Source organism: Eupeodes corollae, chromosome 1, assembly GCF_945859685.1.
Source record: "Eupeodes corollae chromosome 1, idEupCoro1.1, whole genome shotgun sequence".
Classification (NCBI taxonomy): Eukaryota; Metazoa; Arthropoda; class Insecta; order Diptera; family Syrphidae; genus Eupeodes; species Eupeodes corollae.
The window spans coordinates 188472917-188493836 of NC_079147.1; the positions used below are offsets into that span (position 1 = coordinate 188472917).

Genomic DNA, 20920 nt, shown 5'->3' on the forward strand with positions numbered 1-20920 from the left:
ACTAACTTTGTATTTTTAAAAACTTATATTTTTAGCTATGACAAATGTCACAATTCCCTCCATCCATCAGCCGCTGTTCTTCCACAAACCAAATCGAAAAAACACTTCCGTAGTGCATCGTGCGATGTTAAAATGATTCGTGGCTATACGAAGGACATAAACGATGACTACAACATCAACACCAACAGCACAAATAGTAAATTCCGTAATCTCAAGAAACTCCAAACACATTCCCGCAATAATTCCAATGACCTTAATTCCACCGATGTGGTGCGACAAAAACTGACCCATTCCAGAAATAATTCCCGTGACGAACCAAATTTAAATATTAAATTTATACAAAATCAACTTCACAAAGACGACGACGATTACGACGATGATGATAATCTAACTCCGGGTTGTGGAACTTTTGTGAAGAAACACTCAAGAAATCATTCGTATGATCAGATTTATATGCCAAATAATATTCGGTTCGATATTGATCTCTTCCGGGGCAGGAAGAGTGTTAATGTCGTTAAGAATGTTGAAAATAAAGTCAAAAATTCAAATGAGGGTGCTGTTGTTGGAGCTGGTGCTGTTGTTGGAGGTGGAAGTGGACATTCACGAAATAATTCCAAAGATTTGAATATCAACGATAAGCAAATGATGGCAGTTGAAGCAGCTTCATGTATTCTAAGACATCGTCGAACGAATTCGAAGGACTTGAATATTATTGTTGGAGGAGGTGAACAGAAAGAAGAGAATACAAATGCTGTTCCCGTTGCTGTCCCATCATCGACCTCAACCTCATCACATGGACGTTCATCATCTCATCATAAGATTCAAATTGATCATGAAGAGAAATTAACTTCTACTGAAGCTGTCCTGGACGATATTAATCGTTCATAGGGGCAACGAGTTATTGTCGTTCCAAAAAGAAAGAAACGTCTGTTTTCCTTAGTTTAAACAAGAACAACAACAAAATTTATAGAATAATAATTATATTATATTTTCAAGGAACCTACCCCCCTTCCTCACCCTTATTTGAGTAGGATTATTTTGAGTGTGAATAATTAAATAGTTTGTGTGCAATGTATGGAATGAATGATGTGCACTAGATAAAATATTAAGAAGAGTATAAAAATAATTATTAATTATTAGATATATACAATACATATAGATTCAGGTAGGTAATGTACTTATAAGAGGTATATTATTTACTTAAAGCGATATTTGTGAACATGAATCAATTATTATTTAATAATTAGTAAAAAACAGAAAACAAACCAACAAAAAGTGCGAGCTGGTTATTTATTTATAAAATAAATTCTATTGAAATTTTTAAGCTAAATTTATTAGATTCTTAAATTTTGTAGGAAACAAATATTTATGGTTATATTTTCTTTATACACATTTTTGTTTAAAATTTTCGATCTACTCCTAATTTTTGTTAGCTGGGTATTCCAAAATATTTTATAGTATTTTTCAAAAAACTTAAAATTATGTCGGTAGTATTTGATCGGAATTGAAGTTTGGAGAAGTTAGTATTTCCTAGTTTCTTTTTCGATGTTTCATAATTTCAATAGTTCCATTGCCAACTTGTCTACAAAAAATAAACTGAAGCCATTTTGTGCAATGCTTATTAAAATTGTGTAAAATACCTAATGGAACTTAATAAATTGCCAAAAAAGAACTCAGTTTTTCATTATAACAATAGGCAAAACTCGATGTTTCAAAAAGCGGTGGGAAATGTTTAGAATTTTTTAAACTTCCAAAATATCCCTTAGCCCTTTATTATTTAGGCAGTTTGTCGTAACTCTTTACGATTTGGCAGTTTTAGACTATATAAGACTTTTCTAGTATCTGATTGGTTAGCTGCTAAAAACTTTATTAGAAAGTTGAGTGTAAAGTAAGGGGCCAGTTATAGCTATTGTTTAAATCTATCCAGAAAAATGTTTGAATCGATATTTGCCGTTGTTTCCCTTGGATTAGGAATGAAGAATATTTACTGATCGATCGGAAATCTCACAAAGAATTTGTTTTGAGACGAACAATTTTAATTCCGCATTGATTTTTCTCCAAAAATGCTTTTTTCTATTTTCTGGACTGAAATAAATTTTTCTGTTCACAAAAAGCAGAGAAACATTTAAGCTTCGAAGTAAAAATTGTTTTAAGATAAAACATTTAATGGAAAATTCAATTGATTCTTCGGACGATGGTAATTAAATAACTAAGAGATAACTTCAATCTGTAATCTATGTTAAATTTCCTCTTAGCTCAATTAGAATTGTATAAGATTTATAATTTACATGCGAAATCTCCGGTTTTAAACGATTTACGTATAACAGAAAACTATCCTAACAGAAACGAGGACTATTATGAAGTGACAAAATTCGGAGGCAAATAGCTTCTTCATCGTCTATTATGTACAGAACATAATCTAATACAACTTCACCTAACATTTTGTATCTTTTTGTTTACCAACAAATACAAAAAGCTGAAATCAATTTTCAAGTTTCTTGAAATTCGACCTTGTTTTGAATTAGCTGTTCTGTCAGATACCTTCATACCCCAAACAATTCTTGGATACCTTTGGATTCCTGTTTTGACATCTCAGCTGTTTTTGATTAGCTGTTGTTTTACGCGTAACACACTAACAAAAAGGTATCCGGATATCCTATCTGTCTGAGATTGAACGTAGCCAATGATATCTATAACTGGCGCCTTAGTCAAGAAAAATCAAACTATCAAGTTAAGTCTACTTATGTCAAAATGACAGTTTATCATGTTTTTTTCATTCATCTGAAAGCTGAACTTTACAACTCTATGATTTTTATAATATTTCTTTACAATACAAAATACAAATCGTGGTTGACTTGTAGCTTGCCTGAGGAGTGTTTTGTAGACAATAATATTTTTGGTATTTTTTTCTACTATGACCGTAGGAGGTTAGTGAAGTAAAGGTCTGAGTTTGAAATTTATGACACTTATGCCTTGGTCGAAATTTACGTTCAAAGATTGCAAATGAATAAAGTGTCAACAAATTTTCACCTAAAAACATACAAATTTGAAATCAATTTTCAATTCCATTAACCAGCTGTTCCCTCAGAAAATCTTGGATACCTTTGGTGTCTTTTTGGCATCCCAGCTGATTTGGATTAGTTGTTCTTCAGCACGGAAACCACTAAGAAATAAGTATCCAGATACCCCGTCGTTTAAAAAACGTAAAAATCAAGAGAGCGAAATAAACAAATGCAATACAACAAAATGAGAATAAACCAGCTGTCAGTGAAAAACAGGATTCTTTTCTTAAAAATAGCAAAATTGCAGATATTTAAACAAATATAACGATCTTAAGTATACTTGAATTGCTTGGAACTTATAATTAAGAAAATATACTCCTTGTAATCTCTCGGCTCTTGATCTGCTCCGGAAAACCGACACCTTGTTAAAAATTGTTTGTAATATGATTTTCATATCAAAGATTTCTAGATTTCTAAAAACAAAAACATCAAATAACCTTCCTAGTACTTCCAGCTGCAACACCGTTTATAGTGAATTAATTTTTAATCCCTAGATACCCAATTAGATAAAATTTATATCAAGTGCACCAAAATTTTATAGTGGTTCGAAAGTGAAAATAGTTTTATTTTAAATTAGTTAAATGAATAATGAAAAAAAAAGAAGAAGCCGCACTAATTTAATAAAAATAATAATAAAACTTATTAAAATTTATAGTTAAGAAAAACAAAAATTCAATTTAAGAAAACAAAACATATTTTGTAAGGCACCTTTAGAAAGAAAAAAAAAAAACAAAAATGAAGCGCAACTAAAATTTAGTTGATTTTAAGTGTGATATGTAAAGAAAAACAAAACAACAGAAGAAAAATAATGATAATGATAATGAAGTTATGATAAGTAAATAATTTATGTTTAAAAGAAAAACAAAACAAAACAAAAACTTTACAAAATAATGTTCAGAAAGAAAATAGAACGAAGAAAAGAAAAATTACTTTAGTTTCAATAATTTCAAAAAACAATTTAATACACATACAGTGAAAATAAAATTTCAAAATATCATTTAAATACAATTTAAAACAAAAAAAAATATAAAACAATGTCAATGAAATTTTGTGCTGTGACAAGATAAATGAGAATAATTAATTGCAAAGGGGTATTTAATAATTTTTCTAAACAAAACAAAAGAAATACAATTAACAATTAAAATTAAAATAAAAACTAAATAAATTCAGAAATAATGGAAATTAAGGTATGTTCAGCCAAGTCATATCTTTATAAAAACATAAGACATTTAATTGGGTTTTGAATTTTGTATGTAGTTTAGGCCAAGTGTTCTTAAATTTAACAACCGGTACACAAAATAATTCGAGTCAAGTCGAGCTTTTACAATTACAATTAAAATGTGAATAATTATTTCATTACTTAAGATGGGTCTTATAAAACTTATCACTAAAAGTATACATGTTTTTGGTCTTCAGATATTTTTCCATTTGTCGAAAACTGAAAATTTGAATATTGCCGAAAGTTTTAATATACTGTATTAAGTATCAAAGGGCCATAAACTGTCAATTCAAATTGAAGACACCAAATTTTCTACGAAAAGAAACATTCTATGTAAGAAATTTCAAATAAGGAAACCACATCCTTTTATCTTTTTAAATAATTTTTTTCCAGCAGGGATATTTGGAATTTTCAATCACTTTGCACTATTTTCTTAAAGCTGGGTTATTGGCAATTGAAATAAGAGTCTAGTTCCAAAAAGCTTATTAAACTGGTCGACAAAATTAGGTTTTTTCTGTATCACAAATAAAACAATTCATTTTTAAAGGATTAAGTTGATCCGAATTCGAATCTCTTTTAAAATGTTTCTATCATATCATTAAATCAAAATTCAAAATTCAAATCTTCGTACTCTATATACAGTTTAAATTATTTTGGTAGATAGATACGAAATTTTATTTTCAATTTTTTTTAAAGAAATGTTGGTTTTCGTTGTATTAAAATTTATAAATCGGCCTATCAGGCTCATTTGTTAGTTGCAATAATTTCATTAAAAACTTATCGATTGATTTATACTTAGCATATGACTTAATCAATTAAGGGAAACAAACTGGTTCCATTGAGCTTAGGAGGAAGCCTCAAGATTCATTTTGTATCACAATGGGCCATTAAGCTGGCTTAAGTGTGTCCGTTTCCATCTTGGACAGCCACTTTAACCTAACCATGACTTTCGTTTTGTCCGTTGAGAATTTCGAAGAACTGGGCTGGGTTAAGGCTTTTATTTCCGGAGAATTGTGATAGTATTTTGAATATTTAGGGATCTTCCAAATACCTACTAAATCTCTACTAAATGGTTTTGCATTAAAACTGAACGCCCTACAGGTGGAGATTAAGACCACTCGAATCGAGTTACTATTGTCAAAGTAATTGTGATTGAGCGCTCTGTTTTTGTGTTCCGTCCAATGCCTTTATATAAGTTATGTTCAAGTTTCCTTATGCAATGCTTTTTACTCTGACTTTTTTGACCAGTTAAGCTCAATGTTGACCTCATTAAAGAGTTTTGCCCACTTATTTGTCCAGTAAATCCGGTTGCTTACAATGACATCGGTAATCTGTTTTCGAAAAGGGTGCTAACTCTTTGGATGAAGATATTTGAAATGAAGTTCAATTGTTGAAAGGAAGGCTTTTGAAAGCCTTGTTTCTAGTTTAAACACGTTATCTGGTGTGTTGCTGGGTTAGAAAAAACAATCTGTTGATACAAAATACCTTGTAATTTTTCAACTTCTTTATGTTCGGAAGTACCGCACAGTAATTAATCACTGATTTTGAAGCAGCTTCTTATATTTTGTATTTAGCTGAGTGGTTCATGTTTCTGTTTTTGATGAAGTTTGACCAGTTAGCATTTATTAAGTTATTGCACGTCTCTTTATTCATGAGTCTTCATTTGGCTCTATATGAAATTTTGAGAAATCTTGAATTTAATGCTTTCATAGCTTAAAATTCTGTTTTTGATGAAGTTTGACCAGTTAGCATTTATTAAGTTACTAGGCGTTGCAAGTCTCTTTATTCGTGAGACTTCATTTGTCTCTACATGAAATTTTGAGAAATCTTGAATTTAATGCTTTCATAGGTTTAAATGCTGATGTTAAGTTTAAGTGCTGATTTCAAATCCGAACTTTCTTAAATTTAAAAAATACCTGTTTGAATTTTTTAAAAATATTTTTGGAATATATTTTAAAACTTTATGTTGATGAAATCTTGTTTCAAGGACTGATTCGTTGCAAAAACAAAAAATTACTTTCAAACCGTTCGTTCGGCCTTTTTCTATTAAAAACTGTTTATCATAAATATGCTTTACAATTTCCCTATTATTTATATGAGGCAGGTGAAATCTTGCACCTTTTGAAATTTGTTCATCAATATTCATTCAATATTAAAGAAAAAGATTTGGAAAACCATCATGAATTTTATTAAAAGAAAAACTTTAAAAAAGCATCAAATTATTCGCTTATACATCAGACCATGCGTTACATTCGGTAGCTCTGATTTCCTGGTTACTAGCTTATGATATTGATGAAAATTTGACGGTTGGGTCTGAAGGTGTAACAGTTTTAGAATACACTTGTTCAAAAGCTAACTTTAATACTTTTTATTTTTACAAAAATTGACGAGTTAATACTAAAGTAACAAAAATACCATAACTCTGGAGTGAGAAGAAATTGCAAGTTTATATTCGGCCTTTTGGAATGAAAGTGAGCTAACTCACAAATTGCAACTTGTGGAAAATGAGCAAAAAGCCTAAAAGAAAGTGTAGTTTTGAGTAATTTTGATTGGAAACTTTTTATTTTTCTGCGAATTTTTTCTTAAAAAATTGTGGCTTTATCTGAAACGGTTTATATTAATAGTTTTTTTACTTAATCTCAATTTTTGCAATTTTTCAGTTAGGTCACTTTCATTCTAAGGGTGCGGTATAACCCTGTTTAGGCAGGAGAAGTAATTTTTCTGAAAAGTGAGTTGACATACATAATCGAAGATTGGAAAACAACACCAACACCCAACTTACTGTGATATAACTTTTCTTAAAGGAAAAAATCAATCCTTTAGTTTTTGAGAAAATTGGAAACAACTACAGCTACTATACACGTTTTTAGTAAGGAGTCATTTCTCTGGATAGTAAGAGTAGTTTCTGTAAAACCAGTTGATCGAAATTTGTTGCCGATTTTAACGCCTGATCTGATGTATAAAGTTTCTGGACTTTATGTTTTTGTTTCTAAATTTTATAAAGTAATATCTCAAGAACCTGATGTGATAGATTAATTTTGGGGTCAGATTTAAATTGAGGCCATCCAACCCCATCGAAAAAAGAAAATTTGATTGATATTTATAAAACCTTGTCGACCAGTGTTATCGATATAAACAAGTTATAAGTGATATTTTGGACATAACCCACAATTTGATTTTTTGAAGATAAGAAAAACTCCGAGCTTCAATAATTTTGGAACCTTCAAACTAAAGTTTAAAAATTTTAAAAATTTCAAAAATCTATTTTCATTAAAAAGTCCGATTTTTTAAAAATCCTGATTTGTGACCATTCGTCTTATGCATTTTTGGTCTGAAATTGCCCAAACAACATGAATTTAAATCCATTTAATTAAATACACAAGCATATTAAAAAAAAAATAACTAAAGTAACAAAAAGACTCCTTGCTAGAACTTAAAATAAAACTAAAATATAAAAACATAGACTAAAATATGTTTCGTTATATTTTTATCCTTCATAAAACCTAACCTTTTAGTGTTCTCCTTTATTTTTAAAAAATAGAATTGTTTTGTAAACATTTAAAAGCAAGCATATACGTAAAGGATAGTATGATGCAGCAATTAATGAAAACAAAATAATAAAAAACAAAAATAAATATCATATCAATTAATACAATTAAATTAAAATAGGATTAACTAAGAAAATTTAAAAATAAAATTAAATTAAATAAAGAACATATACCTAGGTTTCTTTTTCTGATTTTAAAATAAAAAAAAAAAAAACATTTACAAAACAAAGAAAAAGCAAACGAAAAATTAAAAAAAGGAAACAATTTAATATCCTCTAATACTGCATTGATTTTCCGGCTTACTGCGTTCCTAAAACAAAAATAAAAATAAAACAAATGTTAGTATTAAAAATAAAATAAATAAAAATAGAACTGCTATTTCCCTCACAACAAACCTATTACAAAAACCAAAATAATAAAAATCTTAAAAATATATTATAATATTATAATATATAATTTAATTTAAAAACTAAAGAAAAAAACAAAGCTTTTTTTAAAAGGCTTCTAGTTAAAAGAAAAAATAATATTTAAGTAAATAAAATAACCAACCAGTAGTTTAAACAAAAAAAAATATTTCTTAAATACAAAACCATAAAATTTATCACTGAAATAATTTAGAAAACAAAACTTGAAAATAAAAACAGAAATAGAAAAACTATTTTTAAGAAAAGACGTGTTAATTATTGAAGAAAAAAATTGCCTTAAACAAAAACAAAAAAAAAAAGAAATCTATTATATTGGAGAGAGAAAACATAAATTTAAAAATCAACAAAACAAAAATTACACTTATTTCAAACGAGAAGAAGAAAATAAAAATGAAAGTATGAAATTGAAGATTAAAGAAGTTATATATAAATGAAAAATATATAGGTATATATTTAAAAAAAAACACTTGCATTTTTATTCGAAAACATGCTGAAACGGTAGACGTTGTTCATCTTTTTTTTCCGGTGAGTGATTAAATTTGAAACATTTCAATATACTATTGTATCCTTGCGGGAGCTCCCATAGCAAAATTTTTGTTATATCTTATTTAATTATATATCTTATCCTTTCTAACTTTTTAAAAATTATCTACATACATTTTAGCATGTTAATCATTTTCCTATCATCACAAGCATGAGTTTTTAACCTGGTTCATCTTAGATAGGTACATTCTAACGCTTTGTTTTGTTTCCGGTATGAGACGTCCGATCCTTGAGGTATGGGCCGAAATGGACTGCGTTCACACCGTTCACAAAAAATATTCCGCACGGTTTTTCCAATAACTCGGAACATAAGAAATAACTCGGCCTAACAAAATATGAAATACTGGGAAAATTTCTTATTTAAAGAAATGGTGACATTTGATTTTCAGAGCTTCAATTACTCCTTCAGTCAATCAAATCATGCAAACATACATATTGCTTAAGTCCTCCCTTCGACCTCACATTATTCGCCCTTGAAATATCCAGACCTTTCTTGGAATACAATCTAAGGCCTCCATACGAATTTCAAGAACTCCCTTGATTTTTTAATACTTGAAAGTTATTCTTGACGCTTCAAGATCTATCGTGAAATCTCCATACTTTCTTTTGAATTTAATGACTTGGCTTTATATCATCAGACCCAAGACTTTCCTTAATATTTGAAAGTAATTTCTTGACATTTCAGGACCTCTGATGATGTTTTCTTACTAACAACTAACACATGCACTTATGATGAGCCTCTGATCGTAGTTTGATGCTAACTATAAGCTAACTACTTTCTGAAAATTCTGAAGTGTAAAAAAGTCCTTTATGTCAAAAATTGTATAATATAGTTTTCACGCTTCTTGAGTAGTTTAAAAATTTAAGGAAAGTCTGGAGATTTCAAGGGACAAAAATCAAGGACATTTCAAGAGAGGTCTTGAAATATCAAGATATGTCGTTATATTCAGGGATGGTCTTGAAATATTAATAGCCGTGTTGTGAAGTTTAAGTTCAATACCTGCCTGTGCCACCATTATTTTTACTTGCTTATAGGAACATTTTAGAAAGTTTTGCATTCGTAGAATGCTTCGAGGTCAAGATTTTAATGAAACATGACATTGCGATGGTAGATATGTCGAAAAAAGTGGATATCCCAATTCCCTTCTTTTCTCTCTGCCCTTGATCATATAACCTAAAACATGGGGACGATTGAGTTCAAAGTTGGAAATTAAGGTTTTGAGCCGATTCGCGTTAGGCTTTCTTCTTATGCCCGAGATTGAAATTTTAAATTTTGTCAAAAACAAGCCGAATGATTTTTATTAACCAGTTTTTAAAATTTTTTTTTTAACTTGCATTTTTTCAATGGAAATAAATATTTTTGTATAGCTCGAGAAAGGTACCCCCACAAAACAGTTTTTTAGTTTTTAAGTTTTCTCAAGAACCAATTAACCGATTCTTACAATTCTTTTTATGAACAAGCTTTTATATAGCTACTATTTTAAAACAGACTCTTTCAAAACAGGAGGAAGTCTGTGCGATCCAGTCGTGCATTTTATATTTTCACGGTAGTACAAGGGCGGCTCCAGACTTTTCATTAAGGGGGGTCACAAATTTTGATGAGTTTTTACTCACCGCTTAAAAATGTTCTTTAATGATTATGTAAATAACATAATGTGTACGAGTATATTCACCTATCCTGTTCACATTTTAATTGCTCAAATGACAGCTTTAGTTATCAAATTATTTTAGAACACTGTTGTCCAGCAAGGTATATTCTAAAATTTTTCTAAATATGCTATATTTAAGAGCTAAAACTCAATAGTGTAGGGGGTTGTTGGTGCATTTCACGAAGAAATGTAATGTAAGACATTGTTTTTAAACGTAGCTTTTTTTCCAAAAATAAAATATACTTTTCTTGTATCCATTTATTTTTATGCTTAGAACCCTAAAAAATTCAAAAATCCAGAAAATGAGGGAGGATTTGATATGAAGAAATGTCGGACTTTTTTTGACGAAGTTTTTTCGACCTCAATTTTTGGGAGTCTAGTATTACTATCGCTATCAGTCTGCTTATTCGTATTTTGATCTTAAAGGAATCAACAAAACTTAAAAATTTTAGAGAGTATACAAAGTAAATTGACTTCAAAAGTAGATTTATTTAATTGTTTAAGATCTTTTGTATTCAACAGAAAACCAATTTTGAAAGAAATAAAATTGACGTTCCCTAGAACTTGCTATTTTTTTTTTAAAGTCTGTTTAAAAATATTTCCTTTCTTTTCTCAAAAATTTAAATGCCATTTCAATTCTCAAAAAATACAGATAAGTTTATTTTTTTCGTAAACCTAGCACTAAATAAAGAGCTTTTAAATATTTGTACATTTAACATTTAAATTTCGTCAACAAATGTTGATCCCTTTCAGAGGTATCGAGTTTTGTAAACAAAAATAATATCTTTTTAAAAATAAAAAAAATACAATTTTGATCATTAAAAATCATTAACGATTTGATAATTTGATCATCAAAAAGAGCTTGCTCAGAAAGAGAAGATTATAGAATCGGTCCATTAGTTCTTGAGAAAATTTAAAAACAAAAGGTTTTTGAGGTGTTTGCATGGTGACTGCATTATTTTTCGTATTAATAAAATAAAAAACACGTCTTACGCTAATCGGCTGAAAACCTTATTTTAAATCAACACAATTATTTGGACTGTAGGAGCCAGGAAAGACAGACAGATGGACGGACGGAATCGGGCTACCTACTTTTTGTTCGACTTCTCTACCGTCGTAATGTCATATTTGATTAAAAGCTCCACTTCGAAATTGTTTACTAATGTAAAACTTGCCATATAGTTCCTACATGTCGCAAGTAAAAATCACTTCAATTTTCACTATTTATGTGTGTCAAAAAATTTTAACAATAAAATTGCAGACAATTTGAAGGGAATTTAAAGGCAACTTTATATAAAATTGATAATATCTTATTCAAGGTTTCTTCTTAAGAACCTGAATATTTGCTGTTTTTCTAAGAAGCAATTTTTATGAAAATAATGTGAGACATAACTTAAGTTTTATCAAATTCTTAATTGAGTGAAAACAAACATTTTAGTGGTTTTTTTAAACAAACCACTTTTTGCCGATTGATGCTAAATTACTAATAAATCTATAGATGAAATCTTTACTTATACAACCTAACTTTATGGCTCATATGCCCCCCTGGATCTTCAGTTGGTAAAAGGTTGATGAATTTGTGCTGCGTTTTTGGAATAGGCTTAATTGCCGATTCATATTATGTTCTTGGTCCAGTCCTCAGTTAGTAGTAGTAGTAGAGTAAGTCAACAGATTATCTCCTAAGGGGGGGGGGTCATGACCCCTACGAACCCCCTCTGGAACCGCCATAGGTAGTACCTCTTACGAGGTATTTACAAATACTTCAAGAGTCAAATGAGCAGTTAGGATTCGACATATTTTGGGGCTACTAGTTTATTTCCTAGGCTTGCCTTACGACAAAAGAAAATCTTATGCACCCCAACATACGAGGGGCGTTCAATATATTCTCGGTATCGATATGAAGGAAAATGTACCCAAAAATAATAGTGGTTACATCCGGTCATTCGTTTCGTATTTTCAAGTTTTTTGAACTGATATTAAATACCACGTGTCAAATTCTGTTGTCATTTGCAGTGTCATAATATTAGTTGAATGTTTGCCGTTTACAATTGTGGATCGAACATCGCTTTTAAATTGTACTAAAACTTACTCCAAAGTGACTATCACTTTATGGTCGCCATAATCGACCAGTTAAGTAATCAATAACTAACATTTTGAAGAAATCTGAAAAAAGTGTAAGTGTTATCAAAATCGTAAGCATTATGTCCAAGTGTTTCTAATGATTTGAACTTATCGATTTTCCGGCGTTTCCAGCAATTGAAGGTATCCTACACCTCCTTTTCTTTTTGACCGAGGGCTAAAAATCATGATTTGAACGAAATGTGGTGCCAACAAGACGGGGTAACACAAGAAAAAGTTTATTATTCGCGTAACTTCACGTTTTGGAGAAGAAAAGTAAAGATTGGGACGAGAGATCACCTGGAGTGAAAGAAATAATTGGTAAAAACAACCTCAAAACAATCGCATGTTGCAAATCTTCCCGATGCGGCCATTTGAATGATTTCGAACTGTTTTTCTTAAAGAAATGGTTTGTGCATCGTTCAAATACACAAACCATATTTTTGATATATTATTTTTCCAGTATTTTGTACTTTTGTTATAATACAAATTTAATGTTTGCAACGAATTATAAATTTACATTCAACAGCTTGTTGTCAAAATTGGTTCAGAAATTAGTTTATCGAAAGGAATGTTTTCAAAACAAGCCATTTGAAAGAACTAAAAGAATACAGAATCCTTTTCTCTTGATTAATCAATTTTCCAGTATTTTACATTTTTAAACACCCTTATCATTTTAAACACCTAACCTATCATTGTTCAAATCGAAAGATTTTTTCATTCTTGATAAAATTCTTTCATTATTAATACAAAATATATATTTTGTATCAAAAATGCTTTGCTAAATAAAAGCTTCATTTCAAAACCAAAAAGTTAATAACTCTGTTACTCCTAACCTGGTGCCAAATTTAGGCTTATATTACAACTTAATCGACACAATAACTAGTCTTTTGGAAATTTGTCACAGATTTGAAATGATTTAAAAAAATGCAACTACAATTACTTGCAATTGAAATGTCTATACACTTTTTTAAATAATTTAAATTATAATTAAAGAGCAGTTTCAACAATTACCTACACACGAATGCAATTGAAAAGCGTCAATTACTTGCAATTTAATTACATACATAAAAAACATAATTAAAAACAAAGATAATCAACAAAAAAGCAGTAATGATTACTAATAAAAATACTATTTTCTTTAATTACATCTTACGCAATTTTACATTATAATTAAATTATTTTTTAATCTTTATTTATCCTTTATTATATTAATTTGTTTTTTAATATCTTCTTTCAACACTATTTATGATTTAAAGTTGACTAAACCTAACAAAACCTAACTCAAAATATTCCTTTTTCTAATTCCAGGACCAACGTTTTAAAAATCAACCAGTTTCAAAGGTAAGAATTATTTTTTGATTGACTCTGAAATACATACATAATTAAGTTTAGTGATCCATTTTTACCTTCAATTTTTATATTAATATTCTGTTTAACTAAAATATATCGTTTTATTGTATAAGAATTGAAATAGTCCAAATTCAATTCAGGTAAAAAGGATATTTTAACTTTACGTCATCGTTAAGTTTTGAGTAGTGCTCAGTTGTATTTTTACGTCCTGTTTGACATCAAGAAATTGATTGTACAGCAATTGAAATTATTGCCTTCATCTCTTATCATTTATTTGTTCGACTAACAATTTTTTGATGCACTGTCTAGGAAATTATTTAGCTATAAAATATGTACATGGCTAAAAACTTGAAATAGTAGCTTTTTTAAATGTAAAAAAAGTATCTTTAAAAGCTTGGATATAGCTTTTTCGATAAACTCTTAAAGTTGTTTTTCGAAAGTTGAAAAAATGTACTTCTTTCTAGTACTAAAAACATTGAATAATTACAAATAGAAGTGGACACCGAACATTGCTCAAACGACCATGCGACTTATGAGCACCCAGTGAGTACTATTAGTAGCTTGAATATCATTTTCATGATATTGGTTTTTGTATATGCTAATTTAAATGCTAGAAAGGTTTTTGTATACAAAGTCAAAAGGGATTAAAAAAGTCCTTTTGGGATCTTTTTTGAAAAGGACACTAATATCAATGTGTACACGTTGAAAAAAAAAAACAGTAAGAATACCTACATCTTTGGAAGAAAAATGAATTATCAATCCAGACATATTATGTATGTATGTATTTCATTTGTGTTTATCATATATGTAGATGACTTTTTGTTGTAAGTTTTTGTATTTTATTGAGTGCGGTTTTGTCTACGGGTCGATTGAAATTTGTAGTTAAAGTAAAAATGTTTTTTTTTTTTTTATAATTAGCAAACACTAAAAGGGTTTTTTATACTTTTAATATGCCAAAGACACAGTGTGAGCATTAGGAAAAGAGGGAAGGGTTGGAAAGGAGGTGTCGGTGTACATTGGTTTTAAATTTCTGAACATTGCAATGACAGGGAATGATAGAGCGTGGCAAGGCGTTCCACATTCGCGTAGTACGGCTAAAAAAAAAATCTCTGTACTTCATAGTACGTCCGAAGTTGGGCTCAAGGGTAAACTGATGGGCATTCCTAGAAGCGCGGGTATTACGGTTAAATTGTTTAAGGGGAGGAATGCAGCTGGCTATTTCACTAGAGCATAGTCCGTTAAAATAACGGTAAAAAAGGGTGAGGCAAGAAACCTTACGTCGATGTTCGAGTGATGTAAACGAGTTGATGATGTTTATGTCACCAATCATTTTAAAAACTCTTTTTTGAATACTGTCCAAGAGGCTTAAATAAGTTACTGGAGCACCAGCCCAGAGATGAGAGTTATATTCAAGTTTCGGACGTATATAGGTTTTTTAGATTGTAGCCAAATCAGACGGAGAAAAAAATTTCTTGCAACGTCTCAAAAAACCTAGACATCTTGCGGCATTTTTGGCAACATCGCGTATGTGATCGCTCCACAAAAGGTGGTTGCTGATGCACATTCCGAGGATGTCAAGATTTTCTGTTTCGTTGATGCAAGTGCCACTCATAGATAGTGGCGAAGACGGTTTATCTCGCTTTAACGAAGCAAGACAGCATTGCGTTTTCGAAGCATTAAATTCCACACGATTTTTTATTCCCCATTGTACAATGCTGTGTAAGTCGGAATTTAATGAGCTAATCATATTTTGCAGTTCCACATCCGAAGAGGAGGGTTGTGAGTCTGGAAACGAATATGAAAAGCTGAGAGTATTATCGTCAGCGAAACAATGTATTGGATTAGATGTTGCAGACAGGAGATCATTAATAAAAATGAAAAAAATGAAATAAAACTTTATCAAATGCCTTTGAAATATCAAGTGCAATAATCTTACTTTCTCCAAAACGATGTAAAGATCTGTTCCACTGTTCGGTGAGATGAACCATGAGATCACCAGTGGACCTATTGCTACGAAAGCCGTATTGCCGGTCATTAAGAAGCCTCCGTTCCTCAAGATATTTCTTAAGCTGATAATTAATCAGCGTTTCCATGACCTTAGAAAGAAGGGACGTTAGTGCTATCGGTCGGTAATTTGTGGGAGAAGAAGATTCGCCTTTTTTTGGAATTGGCTGAACAAATGCAGTTTTCCAACTACTCGGAACGAGCCCAGAAGAATAGGATAGATGGAATTCCTCATGTTTTTTACAAATGACCAAAAATTCTTATTTTGCATTTGCGACATTGCAGTATTTTTCGCCACAAAACGAAGGTCTAGCCAAAATTTGGCTAGTAAACTCCGGAAATAGCTATTCCGAAAAGCTAATAAACAATGAGCCAATTTTTATTTGTGCAGTCCATTTTAATAAAAGTGAAATATGTTTGAACAGCATAAGATCGCGATTGAATATGGATGCAGTTCCTTATAATTGCAAAACCGCAAATTTGATGTTTTGTTCTCGATATCTCGTGAATAATAAAAGACATTGACTTCAAATTATTTTCATTTATTGTTAAAACAAATTTACGAAAAGCGGTGCACCAGGTATGAGATACGGTTATTAATCGGTATTTATTTTGTTTCTCCTAATGATGTAGTAGATCGTATACTTATTTTAGCTCAAATAAAATTTGAATACAAATCATAGAAGCCACAATGGTATCAAACAAAATAAATCAAAAATGGTTAAAATGATTTGGTATGTTATTTGCTTTCAATTAAAAGGGGTGAAACGAACGAAATTTATTCAGAAAAAAATACTTGTGTAAATTATAAGAATGAAGGTATTTAGCTGATAGATTGCTTGCATTATACCAAATTAAAAAAAAAACCTTATCTTCGGATAGGTAAAGCTATCCTGTTCATTTCATTAAATGATACTAACCTTTTTTAAAATTATAACAATTATAACAAAATAAAAAAGGAATAACTTAAATCTAAGTTTTTAAAGCAAGCTTTAAAAAATAATTTACCTAGTTTATTTATTAAGATAAGACTTTGCAACTTCTTTTCCACTGACATGTGACTACAAAAACTGCTTAAAGTCAAAACTACTTCCATGCAACCGTCACCCTACTTTGATTATATCTTTTTTTCTTCACTCCAAAGTTTTTTGCTTTAAAGCAAAGAAATCTGCCAAAAATACTACTAAAATGGATGAAAAATCTAATAGGTACGCCCCCCACTTCTGTTATATATATATACGTATATACCTCCCTTTATATGTATGTTCCTACTAACCTCCATTTGTGCAATTACCTACCTAACATTAGCCTAAACAATATACCTACCTATACTTATGCTACATGTACATTGTAGAAAGTATGATTCTTCCACTATCCCTATTTTCAGAAAAAAAAAAGAAATTTCAAAATAAACCCATCCCAACCTATATCAAACTAACAACGAAATTGAAGAAATACTCACAAAACATCATCATTTTCGTTTTATGAATGAGAACGAAATTTAAAAAAGGAAAACAAACCTTCAAAATACATTTTCTGTAGCGAACGTGATTTGGCCTTGAATGCCACACACATGTATACCTACACAGTTGTTATTGTTGTTTTTAATTCTCTTTCTCGACACCAAAGTGTGAGTAAATTTCCCATAAGAACCAAATCTGTTAAATTGGGTGTTGTATTTGATAGACTGAGATACAATAACTCGCCGGCGATACTAGCGACTTATGAGCATTTGAGAAATAAGTGTCGCCATCTAGAGCAGGATTTGCCCGGTGTCCCTTCTATTTGTAATTATTCAATGCTAAAAAGCTACAAAAATCAACCCTTGTCTTCGATACAAAACCGTTTCAAAAATAATGTAGAAAATATTTATTTGCCATAAAAACGATATTAGTAAAATTACTATTCTAGCAGTTTTTTCGAAATAATTCCTAAAAGAATTTTGATGGAAAGTAATAGATTATCTTTATCATATAGCAAACGAATTTGTTTTATCAAATATGAAATGTAGATGGCAGTAACATCGATTGTTGGAAGCAAGATTCAGTTAGTGTTTGTTTTAATAAAGCAAAAGAATTGAATACAAATGTTTGTCACCTCAATTTATTTGTAGGCAACTGAAAATAAAGTTTCGGCTTTTAAATCATATTAATTGACAGTCCTATTACAAAACAAAAAAAGAGGCTGGGATGCGACCAAGACTGATAACTTCCCATCCCGTCTGTCTATTTGTCTTCCTTAAAAGTTTGTAGATTTTCGTGTTGGGTTAAAAATGTTGTTAATTGAATTATTCTTAAAATTTGAATTACCAACAACATTTTTCATATAAAGAAATAGTTTAGTTTGAAAATCTAGTTTTGTTAAATGGATTTTTAGTCGAAAACAAATTTTTACCAATTTTAGTAGCATTTCTTAAATTTTTAAAAGTGGATGAATGAAATTAATTTGAGAGATATCAAGAACCGAACATCAGTTTTTACCAAATTTGAGTACTTTTTTTATGAAAAAATAGACTGTTGCATTTTTATCAAAAAAATAGTGAATATCGAAAACAATATCTATTTTCTGTGAAATAAAAAGAGTTTTAAGACAATATTTTTAATTTTTGAAAATCTATTTGAGTCGAAAGTACATTTTTACCAAGTTTTAGTATTGTTTTTTTTTTGTGTAAAAAATCTGTCAATTAGATTTTCCTACAAATTTAACTGAGTGCTGACAACAATATTTTTTAAAAGATAAAAGTAGTTTAAAGCCAATATCTCAAAGTTTTGAAAAGATATTTGAGTCGAAAATCAATTTTTATCAACTTTTATTAATTTTTTTGTTTTTTGTTAAAAAAAAACTGTCAGTTCGATTTTTCTCAAAATTTTTCAGAATATTTAAAACAATATTAATTGTAATTTAAAATTAGCTGGAAGCCATAATCCCAAAGTTTTGAAAAGATATTTAGCCGAAAATCAATATTTACCAACTTTTGTTAAAAAAAAAACTGTCAGTTCGATTTTTCTCAAAATTATTCAGAATGTTGAAAACAATATTTCTTGTAAGTTAAAATTGGCTGGAAGCCATACTCTCAAAGTTTTGAAAAAATATTGGAGTCGAAAATCAATTTTTACCAACTTTGAGTAATGGTTTTTTAGGTTTTTATTTTTTATAAAAAAAACTGTCAATTCGATTTTTTTTCAAAATTTTACCAGATGTTAAAAACTTAATTTTTCTCTGCCCACCATTGTTTTTCAAAGTGACAAATTTTGTTTTCAGTTTTTAAAAAAATATATTTGTTTGGTATCACGTTACAATATAATATATAATATTTAATTCAAGTCTCTACCGTTTTTGGTTCGTAACATGTTAAGGGTTAACTAAAATGTTCAATATTTTTTAAACTGCTATGATAAAAAAAACAGCCCACGCAATTTTCTTAAGAGCCCTTCCTGCATCTTTCTGCCTTTTCATCTGTATAAAAACATTTATTTGGAGTCGATATCTCTTCTGATTCTTGAGCTGTCGACAACAAAAAACTTCGCTAACGTACAAACTTACGTACACACTCGCGCACAGGCATCTTTCTAAAAAAAAAATTTCGACTCTAAGGACCTTGAAACTCCGAGAAATGTCAACATTTTCAATTTGACAAATCAGACCCATTTCAATAACTTCCAATAGGAAGTTTAAAAATATAACATAAAATTGGTTAAAAAAGTTTTTGACCCAAATATCTTGAAATAAAAAAGATATTGACTTCAAACTTACCATTACCATTTGATAATATTTTTGTGCGTAAACAAAATTCGAACTCATGATTTTAATTAAACATGACATCACGAATGATAGAGAAGTTGAAAAAATGTTAGTTCCCCGATACCATTTTGTGTCTGTGTGTCCTGGCCCCTACAGCCTAAATCATTGCGGCGATTGATTTCAAATTTGGAAATTAAGGTTTGGAATTAGTGTTAGGTGTTTTTTAATTTTTAATTTAAAAATAACATACAAAATTGCTGGTCAAAAATTAACCTATAGATTTCTTAAACTTGTTTTTCTTAACTTGGCTTCTTTCAATAAAAAAATATGTATGTGACCTCAGATGGGTACGCCCTTAGAATCGTATAATTTTTCAAGTATTCTCAAGAATTAATAAAACGATTTCGAATACACTTTTGTTCGGAAACAATAGATCTTAAAATACAGGAAATATTTTTAAACAGCCTCTTAGTCATCAAATACTTTGATAACAAAGTTATTGATTTCAAAATGTCCTAATATTATTCAAAATATTTATATTAGATATTACTCAACTCATTCAACATCTGGTATCAGAGAGGAAATAAGTCTTTGAAAGATGTTATCTAGTTAAATGTTAATCTGAATGCATGTATTGGAAATATATCATTAGATTTTTCTTACCTTTGAAGAACTTACAACAATTTTCTACGAGTGTTTGGATGTAGGCATTAAAGGCTTTAATCGATTCTGAGTCAAAGGGTTGGCAACTGACGATTTAACCATTTCTGTAAATGCTAGAATATTAGAATTTTCAAATATTTACGAAGCGGTTTAAATTTTGTATAAAATCCTTAATATTTGGTACACGAAACAACAGCGTTTACTGCGTAATAAAAGAAATAAGGCATAGAAAACTTACCTCAAAACTCTAGGTCCAACTTACTTCTCTTTTTATATTGAACTCTTAAATAACTTAAGACTCTTTTTTATGTTTTAGCTATATTAGTGATATTGGTAGCTCCCTAAAAAATAACCCTAGAAGAAAACTTGCCAACTAAAAGAACACATCTTTTCAGTCAACGTCTGTAAAGTTGTTGCGACCAATTTCCAAATGTCATTGGATGATAGCTTAAAAGTAAATGCTGAAGTTTGTTTTCATATCCCTACGGGTACAATAGTAGATCTTCTTTTCTTGTTGAACTCCTAACGTTCATGTTCAAACTTTCCCTAAAGACAAAAACATTGCCTGGTATATGGAAGAAAAGAAGATAAACCA

The 20920-nt window shown here is 29.7% G+C and overlaps 1 protein-coding gene across 3 annotated transcripts in view; it reads left to right on the forward strand.

The window, feature by feature from the left end:
- The window catches only part of LOC129942285 (solute carrier organic anion transporter family member 5A1), a 208825-nt gene extending 201475 nt beyond the window's left edge, over positions 1 to 7350 (forward strand). For all 3 annotated transcript variants that reach the window (XM_056051153.1, XM_056051152.1, XM_056051154.1), the window contains one exon: positions 36 to 7350. In XM_056051153.1, coding sequence (XP_055907128.1) covers positions 36 to 888 — 853 coding nt within the window. In that variant the 3' untranslated portion in view covers positions 889 to 7350. The remainder of the gene's footprint in view (positions 1 to 35) is intronic.
- The last annotated feature ends 13570 nt before the right edge of the window (positions 7351 to 20920 follow it).